The 20,719-nt window shown below is 36.2% G+C and overlaps 1 protein-coding gene across 1 annotated transcript in view; it reads right to left on the bottom strand.

Annotated features, from left to right (window-relative positions):
* Positions 1-7,453: 7,453 nt before the first annotated feature.
* The window catches only part of vwf (von Willebrand factor), a 222,640-nt gene continuing 209,374 nt past the window's right edge, over positions 7,454-20,719 (bottom strand). The window contains exons 49-52 of the mRNA XM_039769977.1: positions 18,085-18,213; positions 14,657-14,696; positions 12,687-12,784; positions 7,454-7,869 (exon numbers count right to left, since the gene is read on the bottom strand). Coding sequence (XP_039625911.1) covers positions 7,678-7,869; positions 12,687-12,784; positions 14,657-14,696; positions 18,085-18,213 — 459 coding nt within the window. The 3' untranslated portion in view covers positions 7,454-7,677. The remainder of the gene's footprint in view (positions 7,870-12,686; positions 12,785-14,656; positions 14,697-18,084; positions 18,214-20,719) is intronic.

Genomic DNA, 20,719 nt, shown 5'->3' on the forward strand with positions numbered 1-20,719 from the left:
AAATAAGTAAAAGCAGAAGTGAAAGTACCTATTTGCTGTTGATTAGAAAAAACACGCAGACATTTCCTAACAGATTAACAGTCTTCTTTTAGAACAGACTAAAAGTCAGCAGCTTTCTAAAAAATGTTGCAAGTTATTTTTTTAGTTTACATGTATTTAGCAGAGGTTGTTTAAACAAAAGGCTTATTGATTATTAGTACATTAATACATACAATATAATAGCTTAATAATAATTTTTTCCTTTCTCACATGTTAAGCTTACTAGGCTATAGTTGCTTGTCTCTGTCCTTTTTATATAACAGGATAATATTTGCCATTTTCCAGTTTCTTCGGAATCTCCCCAGTGTGCAGCGACTTCCTAAAAATATGTTTCAAGGGTTTATATATGTACTCACTAGCTTCCTTAACAATTTGAGGGTAAATATTTTCTGGTCCTGGTGATTTGTTTGATTTCTGCGTATTTAATCTTAGTAGTACTTCTGCATCTACAATTTCCAAATCCTTCAGTACCTCCTTAGGAGTCCTGTTTACCGCTGGTAGGTTATCCACTTCCCTACTTGTGAACACCTTAGAAAATTGCAAGTTTAGAGCATCTGCTATTTCACTGTCTGTATCTTTAAATTCCCCTTTACTATTTCTGATGCACTTGACCTCATCCTTGACTGTTCTTTTAATACTAAAATACTTAAAAGAATCTCTTAAGGTTGTTTTTCGGCTTATCTACTATATTCCTCTCCAACTGTCTTTTAGCCTCACTAATACACTTCTCAATGGTTGCCCTCATTTTCTCATACACCCTATGATTCACTTTGGAGTTATTAGTCTTATATGCCTTATAAAGCCATTTTTTCCTTTGGAGCTTCTTTTTTAACTCTTTATTAACCCACTTTTTTTTTTATAATTTCCTATTAATTTCAAACTTAGTGATGTACCTCTCCTGCATTTTATTTAAAACATTTTTAAACCTGTTCCACTGCTTCCTGACTGTATCTGCACTTAAAATCTTATCTCAATCTATCCTCCTTAGACTTTGCTACATCTGCTCAAAATTTGCCCTATCAACGTTAAACTTAACAATTTTAGTCTTTGCATCCACACTCTTACAAAACACTGACAACAGTATTATATTATGGCCACTTGACCCTAGTGGTTGAATCACCTCTACATACATTAAATTCTGTCTTGATTATTATAAAATACTAAATCCATACAAGCTTCACCCTGTGTTGGTGTTTTAACAGTCACTGATTATTCAAAACTTCTGCTTTTGTGATCCTGCATTTGCAAGGTTATCCCAGTTAATATTCAGATAATTAAAGTCCCCCATGACTTTAATATCCCTCTGTAAACTTGCCTTTTTAATATTACTAAAAAATTTGAAATTACTGTCTGCATTGGGTGGACTATAACACACTCCTAAAATAAGGCCTCTTGCCCTAATGCTGTCCAGGCGGAGCCACATGTCCTCACTATGATGGGGCTTATCATCCAACTGAAGAGGAATTGTATTTTCATTCTGTCTGTCATAAACAGCGACTCCACCTCCTTTTCTGTTCTGTTTATACTTCCTAAAAATGTGTATCCATCTGTTATACTCACCCCCATCTTTGTTATTTAGACAGGTTTCCATTATTGCTACAATATCATAATTATGCTCTGCTACATATAACTCCAACTCACTTGCCTTATTTTTTATACTTTAATACGCACATATACAAGAAGACTGAATTATGAAGGGTAAATTGCATGAAAATGTGTGTATGCCAAGTTATATAAATCAGATTTTTTTTTGGTGTGTTTTCCTCTTTTTTAGGTGTGGCAGAAAAGTAATGAGACTGGCAACACTGCAAGCGATCTGGCAACTGCGCTGTTGTCCTTGATAGAGCACGTGTATCAGTACCCTCCCATAGCTCAGTGCGAGTTTCAACTCCATCCGTTAACTACGTGATTTTTGTGACTGCTATTAGCGAAGTTGTGTTTTTGGTTGTGCGTCATGCAAAATGGAACAGCAGAATTTAGAGCAACGTTGTGCCATTAAACGGCAAGTGTGACATTTGAAAAGTTAAAACAGGCCTATGGGGAACATTCTTTATCCCAAGCTCAAGTTTTTCGCTGGCACAAATAATTTTTGGAAGGCAGAAAACACGTTGAAGATGAACACCGTTCAGGGAGGACTTCAGCTTCGAAAATCAATGAAAACATCGAACGTGTGAACACTCTTGTGAGATCAGACCGTCGTTTAACATTAAGAATGTTGAGTGAACAATTAAATTTGAACAGATTTACCATTCATCAAATTTTGACTGAACATTTGCACATGGGAAAGGTCTGTGCCAAAATGGTGCCGAAAAACTGCCCTCTCCATAACAGAATTTTTGACCTCAAAAGGCATTCCTGTGGTTCCCCAGCCCCCTTATTCACCTGACCTCAGTCCGTGTGACTTTGTCCTTTTTCCTAAACTGAAAAATGTCCTCAAAGGGCGTCATTTCGGGACTTTAGAAAACATCCTAAAGAGTGTAACGGACATGCTGAAGACCATACCGGTTGAAGACTTCCAGCGCTGCTACCAACAGTGGGAACAACGTCTCCGTCGGTGTGTAGCTGCCCAAGGGAACTACTTTGAAGGGGATAACATTGATGTTTGAAAAAAATAAAAACTTTGGTAAATAAAAAATCAGTCTCATTACCTTCGCTGTGGAAAGATCAGCCTCGACACAGACAGACAACGACTCACAATGTCCAAAACACAGACGTTTATTTTCCATTCTGCACAGCACAGTACACCAATCACTCACAGTCCTTTCCTTAACTGTCTTTTCCTTTACTCCTCTCTCGCAAGCTCCATCCTCCCTGAGTAGAGTGTGGAGGCCTCCTTTATACTGCACCCGAAAGTGCTCCAGGTACTTCCTGATTAACATCCAACACGCAGAAGTGCTGCAAGTGAGTTCAGCTCCTCTTCTGGCAACATTTCTGGGTGTGGTGGACGTGCAGCATGCCAAGGCTCCGAAGATGTCCAGGCAACCCCTGGCGGTGGCCATGGACCCCCCAGGGTTGATCAATCCAAGGGTGCTGCCCTCTTGTGCCCCAAGGAAGATTTTCCCTTCTCCCGGTCCTTCCCTTCTCCAGGTGTCCCGATGGGGCAAGGTTCCTGGTCGTCTGCCACAATACTTTCAAGCTTGAACCTGTGCAAAGTTTTATAGATGAGACCACTGGATATTGAGCTCCAAGGGTTGCCTAAAATCTTAGATTTCTTGATTAAAAAACTATTCACAGCAGTGCCTTTTAGATGACTAAATCATTATTCCTGTGCCATAGGGACAACCATCCAGTGGGCATAGATTCAACAAGATCCTGGAAACATTCCTTCCGGGGTTTTTGTCCATATTGGAATAATAGTATAGTGGCAGTTGCTGCATATTTGTTGGCGGCATATCCATCTCTCATTCTACCACATCCCAAACATACTGTATTGGATTGAGCTCTAGTGACTGTGGACGCCATTTGAGTACAGTTATCCTGCTGGAAGTATCCATCAGAAGATGACTACACTGAGGTCAAAAAAGGGATGGACATTGTCAGCAACAATACTCAATGCTCAATTGTTGTTAAGGGGCCCAAAGTGTGCCAAGAAAATTTCTCCCACACCATTACACCACCACCATCAGCCTGAACCATTTATTAAAAGTCAGGATGGATCCATGCTTTGATGTTATGGGCACCAAATTCTGACCCTTCCATCCAAAGGTCATAGCAGAAGTCAAGATTCATCAGACCATGCAACAATTTTTCCAGTCTACTATTGTCCAATTTTGGTGAGCCCCTGTTAATTGTGTCATCAGTTGCCTGTTCTTAGCTCACAGGAGTGGCACCCGGTGTGGTCTCCTGCTGCTGTAGCCCATCTGCTTCAAGGTTCAACATGTGCATTCAGAGATGCTCTTTTGCATACCTCCGTTGTAACAAGTGATTATTTCAATTACTGTTCCCTTTCTGTCGACTCAAACCAGTCTTATAAAGAAAATTCCAGTAGATCCGCAGTTTCTGAAATACTCAGACAAGCCTATCTAGCACCAACAACCATGCCATGTTCAAAGTCACTTAAATCACTCTTTTTCCCCATTCTAATGCTTGGTCTGAACTTCAGCAGGTTGTCTTAACAACGTCTACATGCCTAAATACATTGAGTTGCTGCCATGTGATTGTCTAATTAGATATTTGCATTAACTAGTAGTTGAGGAGGTTTACCCAATAAAGTGGCCGGTTAGCGTATGTGACAAAGTCTTTGTTATGCATGATAAATTGCTTTTCGATTATTGAGGATCTCTTATCAAATCAACATTGTTTTTTCAGATAGGTATCATTGCAGACAGGCATTGTGTAGGAATAGTGTGTTTAACTGATGAAACTATGTATGGACTACCATTCTGTTATGTATTCTGTGGGCAAAAGAAACTGTGCAATCCTTTCAAAAAGAAAGTAGATGGCTTTTAATGCAATAAATCTGTGCCTTTAATTGTATCAGTAAACTTATCTGGTGAGTTGTGTTGATCTGTGAAATTTGCCAAAAAATTTTTTGCAGCAATTTTACTAGCGACCTTGTTCGGCAAATTATTTCTTGAAAATCTGCCAGCATGGCCAGATTAGACAAACTTTTTTTTTTTCCAGTGCTCTATTAAGCATTGTGTGACATCACAGACCTGTAGCAGCAATGCTGGTTGGGTATGTCACTACTTGATTGCAAGTTTCATACAAATGTGTACTGTAAGTGTACTCCACCTCATGCTTATCTCTCACGTATGAATAATTTATACCATATACACTCATATGATGTCTTCAAGGATTTTCATTTCAGGAGTGCATTAGATGACTATAATGAGAATATTATGAAAATACTTCATTGTTCTGCATAGATTCATTGAATGTGGTGTCTTCACTTCTGAGATTAAGCATGTTCAAGTCTATAATTCTGATCCCTGTGATCCCTTAATTGCTTGCCAACATTCTGAATGCATGCACAATTAATCACTCGTGGTGGACTTGAGTCAAAACAAACCTTAATGGAGCCCTCCCCATTACTTTCCCAGAGTCAGAAAACACTATCTTCTTTAGGTAAGAAAAAAGCGCAGAGCCTCTTCATAGATAGATCAGAGGAAAAAAAAGATGTGCCAGCTACATTCAAGAAATAATGTGTGGCATGACAAATTAGTGCACTGAAGATTCAGACTATAAATGCAATCATACATGTACCTGTATATATGTATATATTATTGCTAGTTTGTGATTTGTTGTATTTTGTTTGTGGTTATTATTCTGTCTACATCTTTTGTAGTTTGAGGCATTGGTGTAAAGGTTAGCACTACTGCCTCACAACTCAGGTCATATATTTGGCTAAAATAATAGATCAGGCATAGTTGGCAAGTGCTCTCCTAGCCCTCAGAGAGGCTTAAAGACCACCACACCATAATAATCCACTCAAAACTAGTTCAGTTCCTCCTTCCCCATTGACTTCAATGCATTTCTTCAATTTTGCAGATCTCTCAATTAAGTGAATAAAGATATTCACACACATGAAAATGTATCCTTGTTATTGTAATTCAATGGATTATTTGCTAGGTTTCAGTGCATATCTTGTATTAGTCGCATATTGTTTTCTAATTAGACATTATGTAGCACAACACTTTAATGTTGTAAATAAACATACTGAACTGGACAGACCAAACCATCCAACATTTTATAATCACTCCTATGGAATTCCCAGAAGCTCCCTAGCTAGTCAAGGGAATTAATCACTCCAGCATATCCTGGGTCTGCTCTTCTGTACATCTCAGAGGAGGCATGTTCAGTTCCCTAACTACATACTCAAAACACCTCCACTGACTCCTCTTGATCTGCAGAACTAGTTCTGTTCAGTTCTATTTCAAGATCCCCTTATGTTGCACAATACTCTTTAAAATGAGCTAAGCAACCTTTCACAGAAACATTTTTCCCATTTCACTCACAGACTCATTGTTTTGCAAGCTTGTGACCATATGTGATGATGAGGATGAAGGCTTACTGGTAACAGGAATCCTTTGCCTTTGCTCCCTCTTCACTTTTCTATCCATACTTTTGTAGAAGACCCCAGCTTATTTGAACTACTCCACGATTTATCTGAAAAAAGTAAACCACTATTGTCCAGGTAAAGTACATCACCTCAGATTTAGTAGTTGTAATTGTCATCCTAGATGCATCACATACAGCATCAGGCGACTGCAGTGCATGCTGGTTATCAAAGTCTGATGACAACATTATCTGCAAACAACAGAAGTTCTTCTGAGTACTGAAAATGGATAATCTTTGAGTCTGAGCTTCATTTTTATATCTTGCTCAAGAAAATCAAAGATGAGAGACTGAATGCACTCTTGACAAAGTTCATTGCCTACAATGAATGGACTTGACTTAACATGTATGCAAAGTCAACATTCTGTATACAAATGCAAGGACTTGGGGGAATACTGCAACAGCCCCAAAATCTTACATTTTCAAAGTACATGTCACAAAATATGACAATGTTCAAGATTCCATCTTCTCAGAAAGCACAAGACTGGCAAATCCAATGATCACTAATAAATATAGTAAATATATCTGTGAAAGGACAAAGAGTTGGTCCACTGTTCCACAGTTAGGAGAGAAGCTACATTGCTATTCCTCAATGAAAAATTGTATTGGACAGAGTCTCCATCCCGATGCTATGGCATTGGCTTTTTTTTTAGCAAGAAGCAAGAGTATGATCCCTTGACAACTGGAACACTCTCTCTTGTTCCCTTTTTAAAAATGGGACCACCACTCCAGTCTGCCAGTCCTAAGGCATCTTCCATATCTTATCTGCAACATTGAAGAGGTATGATATCCAAAACACCTCCATAATATCAAGTGCTTTTAGCAATTTCAGTCAGCGGCCTAGATAACATCCCTTCCTGAGATAACAGGTTGGCTGAAAATCTTTCTCATTGCCATCACCACAATTTACTTACTCATGGGCTTTCACATTGGCCACTGCTAGAGATGCTACCTTTTTTGTTTTCTGGTAATTCTCAGTCAAATCTATACCTGAGTCTGAGCCAGCCCATCACCTAGCAGTGATCAATTTACAGGTCAAGTAATTCTTTATCCAAATGTCCTGAACATATGACTTCAGATTAGATAATACACCTGCAAACTCATGACCATTCCATTGTATGGCTTACTCAAGCATACATTTATCTAACAACCACACGTTTTGGCAAATTATATGAAAACCCACACAGAACAAACAAGAACATACAAAGTGCGCACAAACACAAATGTGATACTGGATCCAAACCCTGGATGCTGAAACCATAAATCAAGAGCATGACCCAATGCACCACTGTGTTACGTATTTGAAAAAATAGAACTTTCACCTGTGCTATAAACAAAAAAGACAAGTCAGCTGATATATAATTTTAAATTATTTGTATTTATTGTAATTGAATCATCGATTGAAATACAATATGTATATGGGAATAAGAAGAGGTTTATGAAGTGATTTTTAATACATGAAAACAAGTTTGCTTTACTCCAGATTTTAAAGAGTTATGTGGCATGTGTAAACAGCAATTAATGACGGAGTTTTCACAGCAGAACATTTTACATAATCATCATAAGTAGCTTGATCCTTTTTCAGTCACCTTCACAGGCATGAGATAAGCAGTCACATCCTTTTACATTCTGAATAGTGTGTTCTAGGATAGTTCCATTGCTGCATCGGAGAGGAACCTGAACAGCTTCTGTTGATGTTGCAGTACAACAGACACAGTGGTTGGCAACTTTATTTTTCTCCAAGGAGAAGACTGATTTACTGGAACATTTCCCCTTAAAAAGAAAAAAAAATTATATATATATATATATATAAAGAAAGATTCCACGTTTATGTAATTATTTTCCCACTAATACATTTTTTTTCTATGTGAAGCTTTTTTAAATACTGCCATAATTAAAATACAGTATACTGCATACATTTTTCTTAATTATTTCAACACATTACTTTCACTTTTTTTAGAATATTCACCATTCATGTTTTAGCCTGAAGTAAACATTATCTTCAATTGATTGGAATTTTGCTGTTTATGTTTCAAGTGAATTGTTTAAATTATATTAACTACTGATGAGAAATTCTACTTGGGAATGAGGTAAAAAAATGTGTGTGTATAGAAAAAAAATATATTTAGATATAGGGAAAGTTTGTCCAGGATGCTGGATCCACAAGGTGACAGCACTAGCCACTGTACCACCCCCGCTGTGCAAACACGACAAGTGAAATTTAATGCAGCTCTCATTCTATGAGAAGCATACAAACTAACTGTTTTTTAAATAACAGTCAGTTGCCAATATGTAGTGTAAGAGAAATGCTAAAATTAGAGAGAAAGGGTGTAAATGAAAGATGGTTATGTTTGACTTGCAAAAAAAGTATTAGACAAATCATTGGCTTAACTAATGTACAGTTATGCAAAATGGCTAACACGGCACAACACCCTAGTACTACTGGGTTGAAAGAAAGTGCAATATAGTGTGTTTTTGAATTATTTTTCATGAATTCAATATTTTCCCCTTATGTTACAACTTTAAGACCCTTAGAAAAACCTAGAAGGTCCTTATGCAAAGTTTTGTTTACTAAAACTGAAACTTAATGTGATATTAGGACTGTTGTCTTGTTTCCAAGCTATACAGTATCTACTTTATTTGTGATAAAAATGGCGATCTATTTAACTTTACACAATAACGTCCAAACCACTGTAGAGGATCATTTCCTTCTAAATTATGACACTTTTACAGGAATAGAAGAGCATAAATGACCAACTGTATTTCAGGGTCCTGTAGCTCTAATCCTTGGGTACTATTCCAGTAATATGTGACTGCCTTGGTATTTTTTAGCAACAAGGTTATACATTATATGCCTGGATTGTAAAGTGTACAAGATTGCACCTCTCATTGTAAACTTTGGTAGTGGTAGGACTCTGTGAAATTCTATTTTTCAACCTAATTGAATGCAGCCGACCAAAACAACTTCAATCCACTTTCTCTTCTACATAATGTAAAAAAATTAGTAAAGCTCTAGCCATAGATTGTCAAGGTTTACAACTTTCTTTTTCCATCACTAGTGAGATGGGAACCATGAGCATACTAGAGGTGAAAGTGGTACTCACAAAAATCCACTTCTGAAAAAAAAGATTAGCCTGATCTGAGAGTCCAGTTTAACTCTTTTAACATCTTCAGGTCAAATGTGACCAATGTTTGTGTTTGAAATCAGTGTTTCATCTGAAATTATGACTTTTCCTTTGTTTGCCCCATTTAATGACCAGTAAATAAAGGTAAGCATACCATAATTTATTTGTTTATTTTTTAATTAATTTCATTACAATCCATACAAAACAATCAAGTTTTTACAAAAACAAGAATTGAGTTAAGAACAGATCGATCCCCACCCCTGAGAGAGAGAGCAAGCCAATCGGCGTAAAATTTAAGGCTTGTAAAAATACCTAAATTAATAAATTCTCTGTGCTTTATAAACTTATTTTAAAATATTACTGATTAGATCCTGCCATGTTTTGAAAAAAGTCTGTACGGATCCTCTAACTAAGTATTTGATTTTTCCAATTTCAAATAATATAACACATCGGTTTCCCACTGACTTAAAAGAGGAGAGTTTGGGTTCTTCCAGTTTATCAGAATAAGTCTGCGTGCCAAGAGTGTAGTTAATGCAATCACAATTTGTTTGTCCTTCTCCACTTTAAGCCCCTCTGGAAGAACCCCAAACACAGCTGTTAATGGGTTAGGAGGGATTGTGAGTCCAAGGCTGTCTGAAAGGTAATTAAAAATTTTTGTCCAGAATAATGTTAATTTGGTGCAGGCCCAGAACATGTGACCCAGTGAGGCTGGGACTTGTCTGCAACGTTCGCAGGTTGGATCATGCCCTGGAAACATTTTGGAGAGTTTTAGTCGAGACAGATGTGCTTGATATATAATTTTGAGTTGTATAACTGTATGCTTTGCGCATATGGAGCTCGAGTGAATTGTCTGCATTGCTACTTTCCACTCCTTTTCTGATATATTAATTGAGAGATCTTTTTCCCAGTGTCCTCTTGGATCTTTGAAAGGAAGGGATTGTAAAATGATTTTATATGTTGTAGAGATGGAGTCTAATTCCTTGAGATTGAGCAATATTTTTTCCAGCGTTGATGAGGGTGCAAGATGAAGGTTCTGTTTAACAAAGTTCCTGATTTGAAGATAGTGAAAGAAATGTGTAGCTGGAATGTTAAATTTGGAATGTAATTGTTCATAGGATGCAAAGACGTTGTCTATATAAAGATCTCTAAGCAAGTTAATTCCAAATTTTTTCCAGATATTAAAAACTGCATATGTTTGTGAAGGTTGAAAGAGGTGGTTCTCTTGCAGGGGTGCCACAGATAGAAGCTTCTCTGTCTTAAAATGCTTTCTACATTGGTTCCAGATTCTAAGTGAGTGGAGCACAATTGGGTTATTAGTGTATTGCCGATAACGTGTGTTTATTGGAGCACAGAGCAAGGAATACAAAGAAATACTGCAGGATTTTACTTCTATTGCGGTCCAAGCCTGTGTATGTTCTTCTATTTGTGTCCAGGTTCTTATCGCCTGTATATTTGCCCAGTAATAAAACTGGAAGTTAGGTAGAGCCATGCCGACTTCTTCCTTTTGTCTTTGTAGGGTCGCTCTTTTGATGCGTGGATGTTTTGAATTCCAAATAAATGAGGTTATTGTTGAATCTAATTGCTTAAAGAATGATTTATTAATGTATATTGGGATGTTTTGAAATAAAAAAAGGAGCTTAGGAAGAATATTCATCTTAACAGTGGTAATTCTTCCAGCTAGAGTGAGATGAAGAGTTGACCATCTATGCAAGTCTTGTTTAATTTTTTCCATACAGACAGCGAAATTTTGTTGATAAAGAGCTTTATGTTTACTTGTGATGTTTACCCCTAGGTATTTAAACTGTTCTGCAATGATAAAAGGTAGGGTGTCTAATCTAATATTATATGCTTGAGAATTCACTGGAAATAGTACACTTTTATTCAGATTAATTCTGAGACCAGAGATCTTTTGAAATTCTGTGAGTGCTGCTAAGACTGCAGGCACAGAATTTTCTGGGTCCGAAATATACAGTACCATATTATCTGCATATAATGAGATTTTCTCTTCCAGTCCTTCTCTGCTAATCCCCTTTATCTGATCAGTATTTCGACAATGTATTGCCAATGGTTCAATGGCAATCGCAAACAGCAGCGGTGACACTTCAACCACCACTAATGTGTAGAATTCACCTGGATGATGTGACAGAAGCCATTTTTGCACCGGTATGCTCACCACATAGTAGCCGTTAGGTGGGAAAGTGGTGAGAGAGATAACCAGTTAGAGACGGGCTGATAAGAGGCCAGAATGACCAGGCCATAGGGGCAATTAAGCCGGACATCAGGAGACACCCTACTCTTTATGAAAAGATGCCCAGGGATCTTTTATGACTACAGAGAGTCAGGACCTCAGTTTTATGTCTCATCTGAAGGATGGCACCCATTTTATGGCACAGTGTCCCTGTCACTGAACTGGGGCATTGGGATCCACATTCAGACCACAGGGTAAGTGCCTCTGTTAGCCTCACCAATACCTCTTCTAGCAGAAACCCAAGCTTTTCCTATATGGTCTCCCATCTAATTACTGGTCGGGCCCGAACATGCTTAGCATCAGTTGGATGACCTCTTCTGAAGTGCATGTGGTATAATTTTACTAAACCGTGCATATTCAATGTCTTAATCCTATGTTGTACTGAATAATGAGATAATGAATTACATTTATATAGCACTCTCCTCACTACTCAAAGCATTTTGCAAAGACAGAGGGGAACCATTTCAACCAAAACCAATGTAGAGCATCAATTTGGATGAAATTGCCAGTACATTCACCATACATTAGCTATCGCACAGTGAAGAGGTGAGAGAAATAGCCAATAAGAGACAGGAGGTGACTAGGGAACTAGAATGGACAAGGTGATGGGTACTTTAGGTAGAGCATTGGGATAAACCCTACCCTATGCAAGTGGAAAATATATACTGATGGACAGTGTTATTTTCTACTGAATCAACAAGGTAATTAAAAGGAATACATTTTGGACCGCCTGAAGGTAGTAGCAAAAGAAGGTATTGTATTAAAACAAAATTGAGTACCATTTTGAACAATGCTACACAACCTCTCTCTGACACACTAACACTGAGTACTTTCAGACAATGGATTATTCAGCAGAAATGTGTCAAGAAATGCAACTGGGGCTCCTTTATAATAATGAAACATACTTATATAATGCCTCAATGGGACTGTGGCTGAGGACAAATAAAGTTCTGTTTAAGTTCTACCTACTGTTTTCAAAAGATACTCAGGAAACTTCTAAGAGCATAGAGAATTAGGACCTCTGTTTTTCTCTTCATCCAAAGGATGGCACAAGCACAGAATCTAAGTCACTTCGCTGGGGCAATTTGACCTACACACAGTCCACAGGGTAAACACTTCCTGCTGGCTTCACTAATATCTCATGATAGATTTTAGCACAGCAAATAAATACTATATTTATATAAGATGAGCTCCACAGGGAAATTTACAAAGCTTACCTCACAATAGTGAATGTCAATCTGTTTTTCAGACATGCAGTCATCAATTTTTATATATTTAAGTAGTCCCAGTGTCTGCTTGCATTCTGGTTCAGCACCTAAATAATGACATAAAATTTAATGGCATTCAAGGTTAAGACTAACAGTTGCATTTGTAGTGACATTATTTCATTACCTTGATTCAAAGTAATACAAAAATATCAGATTTGTGAATATTATTTTTAGAAACACTGAATGTAGCAAACGTTTTTAAAAATTAGTTTTACATACAGTATAGTGTGCTTCTTAATATTTTGTATTTACTGAAGGTTGCAAAATTTACATTTTTATTAGAATTAAAGTATTTATGGCAGAAATGTCTTAACTGTTTCAGAAGCTATTGATACAGATACATTTTGAGCATGGAGTAGTGGCAGATTGAAAACTTGGTAATGAAGTGTAGGTTCCTGATGTGAATGGTTCACATTATGGCCATGGAAAACTTGTGTCACAGAACTAATTTAGAAAAAAACCTAATGAATTATTTAGTGGTTGCAGCATATTCAGTGTGACATAGTGAAAGACATTTTACAATTGTTATGTCTTATGGATAAAGTAAGTTTGAGAATATAATGTGTTATAAGTATGATCGTTCGGCTAGGCCCAGGGAACTAAAATAAAGAACACAAGAGTGGATATTAGGTCAAATCAGAGCAGTCGTACTGTATGTCCATTTATTTCCTTCAAATCCTGGAAGTTGCTGACCCACAGAAAAACCAGTGACCCCAACCTGACTCTGACCATGTTTGTGCTTTCCTCCATTTTCCCCAGATCCACAGTATGAAAGGTCCCTTTGTTCATCAGTCATAATCAAATAACTAAATGAAAGGACTGCATCCTACTTAGTCAAGTGCAACATACATCGTTGGCAACATATCCATGCACTTAATCCGGGCTCATCCCTTTACAATAATAAAGGGAGATTATCCAATACAGAAACCCAGGCCTTCATCTTTTCCTAGTCTATTGTTTTATTTATGTTATGTATGTATCATATAATTTACTTTGATCTTCAGAAACAGCAAAATAGAAAGGTTATGCAAGAATGAACAAGTACTCTTGTCTGTCTCTCTGTATTGGAAGAAATACGTTATCTCTTATGTTTACACAATTTGTGGCATATACAAATCTCCATCTTGCTGTTATTAAAAAATCACTTTCTTTTCCATGCAGCTTTAACATCAAAAACACAAACACTTGCATACAATTAACTTCCATTTATTTTATTCTAGGTAAACTATAAAGTTTTAAATTAAGGAAAAATGTGATCTGGGGAATGTCTGGCAAACAAGGCCAAATAGTCCAGGGTGATTGAGGTCAAGTGCATCAAAATTGAATTTGTTGTTTAAAGACAACAACAAGCAGTGTTCACAGGAAAGGTGCATGTGGTAGATAGTTTATATTCTTTTGGTAATGGAGAGTGTGCTGCTTTACCATTTTTAAAAGTTTTACTTTTAAAATTTTGATATATTTAATTGGATTTTCAGTTTCACCTATCATATATTTCTTTCTTGTTTCCAACACATACATACTGTACCTGCATTAGGATGTGTGCCATATTATGTGACAAACAGATGGTACCACTTATTTTATGCTATCAACATATCTTGATTAACTAGAAAGTTAGGGTTAGGGTTAGGGTTAGCTAAACCAACAATCAGTTTAAAGTATGCATATGTTAGCAATTTTGTCATTAAATAAAAAAATTATATTTCACTAAAACATAAACATAAACATTCAAACTTCTGGAACCATGCAAGATAGTTTTTAAGATCTTCTGAATTTAAAGCATTTAATAGTAAATGTGGAATTTTGGCAGAGTGTGAATTTGAACATAATTTGACATGGCATTGTACTGAGAACAGGCTTGCCTGTTTAATTTGGAAAAGGCAATAGAAAAGACATTTTACTTTTAAACTTCATTGACTTACATGTTTCACAGCACGTGTCACCCATCTGCACAACTTTGCCCTGAAAATAAATAATAATAATTATTATTTTGATTTCCCTATCAAGAAGGACACAAACACACACAAACTCACCCACACTCATTCATAGAGAGTCAGCTCAGCGTTGTCAAATATCGTAAACTGGGTAGAAGGAAAAACAGAGTACCCCCAAGAAGAAGCCCAAACATACAAGCTGCTTCAAAATTATTCACTAATATAAGAAACAATCATTTTTGTGTGTTCAAAATAAGCAATTAAATTAGAATTACAGGAAATAAATGCTAACTCATACAAAATCTTAAAAAAATACATGGCTTAATTATAACAATAAGTTACTTAAAATTCAAATTATATCAGTTTTCTGTGTCATCTTTTTAGAGATAAATGTAATATATTTGTTCAGCTCAATAAATCATCTAATTCTATACAAAGGAAAATGTTATTCTGTATCACTGCTAGATTTTTTAAAAAATAGTAGTAGGTAATTGTAATTATTGGTTATTTTTTATACCATCTGAAGGATAACTAAGTTATTTTAACCATAGTAGTCACCAACAGAAAACTCAAAGTTAATTTACAGGATAAATGTATTCAGTAATGAGAGATCCAGTGCATCAGCATATCCCAGCTGCACTGTGTACAAGGCAGGTAACATTCCTGAACAGGCCACCAGTCTAACATAAAGCTTACTCACAGAAAAAAAAAACTCAAAATCCACAATTATCAGTTAACTTACCATACCATATTTGGAATTATGGGATGAAAAACAAATCAAAGATGTACCAAAACAAAATTCATGGAAAAACAGAAGAGGTACAAACTGCACATGGACATCATGGAGCACACATGAGATTCAAACCTTGGAGGCTTGATCTGTGAAGCAGCAGTGCTAACCACAAAGTTTTACCATGCCATCTCTTTTATCAGACACAAAGACACAAGAAAATGTTTTTTTTTATTCTTTATTCAATTTGTATAATGCTTTTAACCATTGAAAATAAGTGTTAGAATCAACTTTGGTAAGGTATGCAAACTAATCCCTAAGGTGGATAGGGACATCCAAAACACATAGGTTCAGGGGAAGTTAATTCACTAACAGTGGGCCTGAATTTGTTGAACAAAAGAGCAGGACAATATTTTCAAGTCACACCTTTTTGGAAAAAAATCACTGATACTGAATCACATTACTTTATATATTTGTTCTTGTTTAAATTGTAGTTATCTTTCTTCTTACAGAAGTAGTTCTTGCATTAAGCTGTTTGAATTTCACAATATGGTAAGCCGTTTTCAATTCTAGCCATTCTAGGTCTATAGCACTATATAAATGCAAAGAATTATATTAATGTGGTCCAACATCTGTTTGTTTGGTTTTTTTTTTTTACTTTAAGCTTTCAGATTTGTCAGGTTTCATCATTTGGATGGGATTATGATCAATAAAGATATTATTTAGTTTGAAGTGATTTTAAAAATAAACAGTTTTAAAGTTAAATTTAGTGAGATTTGGTTGTCCACTTGAATTAGCAATTTGAAAACTTTTTCATTTGAGGAATGAATCAAAAGGTCTATATATTATATAAGATAGCAGCCAAGTCATACATTCATTATAGCATTCCTTAGTTTTCTGCATGGAATTATTTAAGTCTGTACTCTTTCTCTTCCATCAATAAATCCAGGCAACAACATAAATGCAATGCTTGCAGCAGACAAATGCACTAGTATCCATTAGGTCAGATTATCACGGGGCATAATGTGACTCTGTGTTCAGATTCAATGGTTTGGAAAATGGATGGATGGATGGACCTCGACTCTCTTGATTCACTGACACAATGTCTTACTTGTGTTTCTGAATGGATGAGTAGTAATTTTCTCAAACTAAATAAGGAGAAAACAGAAATTGAGGGTATTAGAAATAAACTTGATCCATTAGGATTAAAAGTCAAAATGGAGGTAAAGAATTTCAGGGTAACTATTGACTCTGACCTGAATTTTAAATCACATATTAATCATATTACTAGGACAGGATTTTTTTTACTTAAAAAATATAGCAAAAGTTAGACCTCTTATAACATTTCAAGATGCTGAGAAATTAGTTCACACTTTTATCTTCAGTCGGCTAGATTACTGTAAAGCACTAATCTCAGGACGACCGATAAAGACATCAATCAATTGCAACGAGTGCAGAATGCAGCTGCTAGAATCTTAACTAGGAAAAGAAAATCTGAACACATCTGTCCAGTTTTGATGTCACTACATGGGTTAACTGTGTCATTTAGAATTGACTTTAAAATACTGCTTGGTTTACAAAGCCTTAAATAATCTCGCTCCATCCTATATTTCAGGAAGCCTCTCACCTTACACTCCAAATCGTACCCTTAGATCCTCTAATGAGTGTCTGCTTATAATTCCAAGAGCTAAACTTAAAAGAAGGGTAAGGCAGCATTCTGCTGTTATGCACTTAAAATCTGGAATAGCTTACCAATAGAAATTCACCAGGCTAATACAGTAGAGCACTTTAAAAACTGCTAAAAACACATTATTTTAAAATGGCTTTCTTATAGCTTCATTTTAGTTTAATCCTGATACTCTATATATGCATTTGATTATTATTATCATTCATGGTGGCTCCAAAATCCATACTAACCATTACTTTCTCTGTAGTTTGTTTTTCCAGTTTTCTGTGGTGGCAACCTCCAACACCACCACACAATCAAAGCACCGTGATATCCCTACATTGATGGATCAAAGGCCAGAAGTCCACATGACCGTCATCATCAAGTTCTTCCATGTGAACCCTGAATACCATGAGGGCTGACTGAGGTCATTTATGTTAAGTTGAATGCCTAGAAGGGGCTGGGTGGTCTTGTGGCCTTGGAATACCTGCAGATTTGTTTCTCCAGCGGTCTGAACTTTTTTTTTGTTTTTTTCTGTCCTCCCTGGCCATCAGACCTTACTTTTATTCTATGTTAATTAGTATTGCCTAATTTTATTTTTTATATATTTTGTCTTTTTTCTCTTTCTTCATCCTGTAAAGCACTTTGTTCTACATCATTTGTATGAAAATGTGCTATATAAATAAATGTTGTTGTTGGGCATTGCAGAAAACTCTCTCTCTCTGTAGCTTCAAATGGTCCAAGGTAACTGATGCAATCACCTCACCTAGTTTATGTTTGTTCTGTGATACACCACACTATTTTCAGTTATGAAAAGAAAGCAATCAGCAATAATACATTTCCTCCTTACATAATAAAGTTCCATAGCTGGCACTACTGAATGTCTCTCATTGCTGAGTATTTAAATTTAAAGTCACTAGAAATGTGCCAGTCATGACTATGAAATTGAAAACATACAGTAAAAGCTCTCTGAGTTAAACTACCTCAATGTGTCCAACAAATACTTTAGGAGTAACTTACCCCATCAGCTATACATTTATTTCTATCAAAAGGTGGACAATTGGTTATCCTTTTTTCTAAAATTAATTCTCCATTGCTGTTGTTTTTGCAAGAATATGATGTACATCCCTCCTGATAGACTTCATTTGCCTGTAAAATAAATATATTAATAAATAGTGATTAGTAAATACAGTACTTCAATATGTCCTTTAAATTGTTCTTTCTTTTTCATTTTTTTTCTAGGTTCATTAGGTTATCTTCTAAAATCAAATGAATTATGGAAATACAGCATTAAGAGTAAAACATTCAGAGGTAGGCTGTGAGAAGTCAATCAACTAAATGAAGAGTATTCATGAAAAGAAAAGTTACACTAGTTTACATTATTGTAAATGCAAAAAATGGGAAGTTTTCAATGCTTCTGGAGGAGTCAAATCAGTAGGAGTCACTAGTTTTGAGTCAAGCAAGTCAGTTTTCATGCTGCAAAAATAGGAAATGTAGCACTAGTATTCCTTAATTTTCTATTTTATACCTATAAGAATAACAGATTATTCTGTAGAATTGCAGTACAATCAGGTTAGTATACCGTTAGTACCAATGCTAACTTAGTACAGTTTATAGCAAGTAGATTTTACTTAGTAACGCAGAAGATTGAGGATGCTGGTAAGTTTAAAGTTTATACTAAGGAGCTGGGTCAGATTAGGAATGGAAGAAAAGTGGAAAGTATAATGAAGGGGCAGGGCCCATTGAGGTTTTACCTATAAAAAAGTAAAAAAGATAGCAGTGCCACCAGTTTTCAATAGGTCAATAATACATTATTAATTACCCAGAAATAATTACTCAAAGGACTCAAAACTATAGCAATGGACAAAGTGTAGTTCAAAAATATTCAGTCCAATGGATGGCAGCAGAGGAAGTTTTTACATTATGTATGGTGCTCCCTATGATTTTGGCTAAGCTAACTTGGCAGTTGCTTGGCTCTTTATGGAAGAGCTAAAGTTCTAGTTTACAGAAACAGCTGGGGATGACAGAGTAAGTACTAGAAGGACAGCTGAAATGGTTCCATAGAGCATATATGACAACAGACTTTTTTATGAAGGGTTTCCAGAAGTGAACTCTATCCAAGGCTTAAAACTGCAAGTGCTCAACTGGCTGAAACAAGTGATACCAGAGATTTCAGTGAACAGTCACAGAAGAGGAAATTGCCAACTGTGTGTACATTGTATAATTCAATATCTTACAAAAATGTTCTCTTTAAGTAAGTTCAATCTGACATGTTCAAAACTAAACAATACAATTTAGCATGGAGTGTTTATTTTTTTAATGATATTTTGTTTGAATACTAGTCTGGCAAAGTGTTGTCAGGTTGACGAGTCAAGAAAGGGGATGTCAGGAATTCTGAGCAGGACTCACAAGGGTTATGATATTGCCAAAAACATGCAGGAGTTTGAACCCAAAATGAGGTGGAAATTGTTAAGGACAGGCATTGTTTAAAATACCAGGATGCAGCAAAAATTTCAATTGTCAAAAGTCAAAAAATTATTCTATATATTTAGAAATTTCAAGCCAAAAAGGAAAGCAATATAACACAATATAAGACTGCTTTTTATATCTTAATCCCAAATTAAGGATCCCAAGTTTAACAGTTGAGGAGCCTGCATGGTCAGTAACCAACAAAAGAACTTTGTGAAGCATGGCCTTGCAAGTTAATAATAATAATAATAATAATAATAATACATTTTATTTATATAGCGCCTTTCCCATGCTCAAGGCACTTCAATTTAGGAATCACCTGGACACTGAGCAAAGGGCTGTTGCACTTGAGCTGAGCTGGAAGAGTTGGCTGGTAAGAAATGCAAAGACCCCAGGTACTCAGCTAGTGGGGAGCACTTAACTGGCAAAATCTCAGAACAAATTCCTTAGCAGAAGAAATAAGGCTACAGTGCCTCATCATAAATATCCGTGATGCAGTGAGGTCATGTGTAACAATTTTGGTCATATGACCAGCAATGAACATTGTAGCTAATAAACAAGATGGCTGTCCCCATGCAACTGTTTCATAAATTGACACTGTATATAATAACAAATAATCACCAAAATGGCATAACTGCAATAATATTAGCAATTGCTGTCAATACCAAAAATATAAGCAACATGTGCAAAAAATGATGTTTAGAAGCACATATCTCAGATTCAAGGCATGCACATATTGTTTTCTGTTTGGGCAGCAATTATAGGGTTGCATAACTGTGGAAATGCCTCGGAAGTGCTTACTCCAAGGCAACTAAATTAGCATTTAGGCAACGAAGTGTTTCCGTGAACCTAATGTTGGCTACACAGGAGTAGTAATGTGTCCATTATGAAAGAACTAGAACCAATATAGAAAATGGGGCCCAACCTTACACCAAATATGAGGGCTCAGAGTTGATGGAAGTTCTGGGCCATCAGAGAGTGTTCTGAGCAGAAGGTCATAAGACTTTCTTGGGGGCATTCCCAACCCTGGAAGTGAGTAGGTCAAAGGATTGTCCTGGGAACACTTCCTAGAAAGGACATAAATCTTTTCCTTGACCAAAGAAAGTTGTGAGCTCAGATATAACATGGGGTCAGTGGGGCAAAAAAGTGTTATGGCTAGTTATGTGCAGATGGTAAGAGAAGAAAA

The sequence above is a fragment of the Polypterus senegalus genome, chromosome 11 (genome assembly GCF_016835505.1).
Source record: "Polypterus senegalus isolate Bchr_013 chromosome 11, ASM1683550v1, whole genome shotgun sequence".
In the NCBI taxonomy this organism is placed as follows: Eukaryota; Metazoa; Chordata; class Cladistia; order Polypteriformes; family Polypteridae; genus Polypterus; species Polypterus senegalus.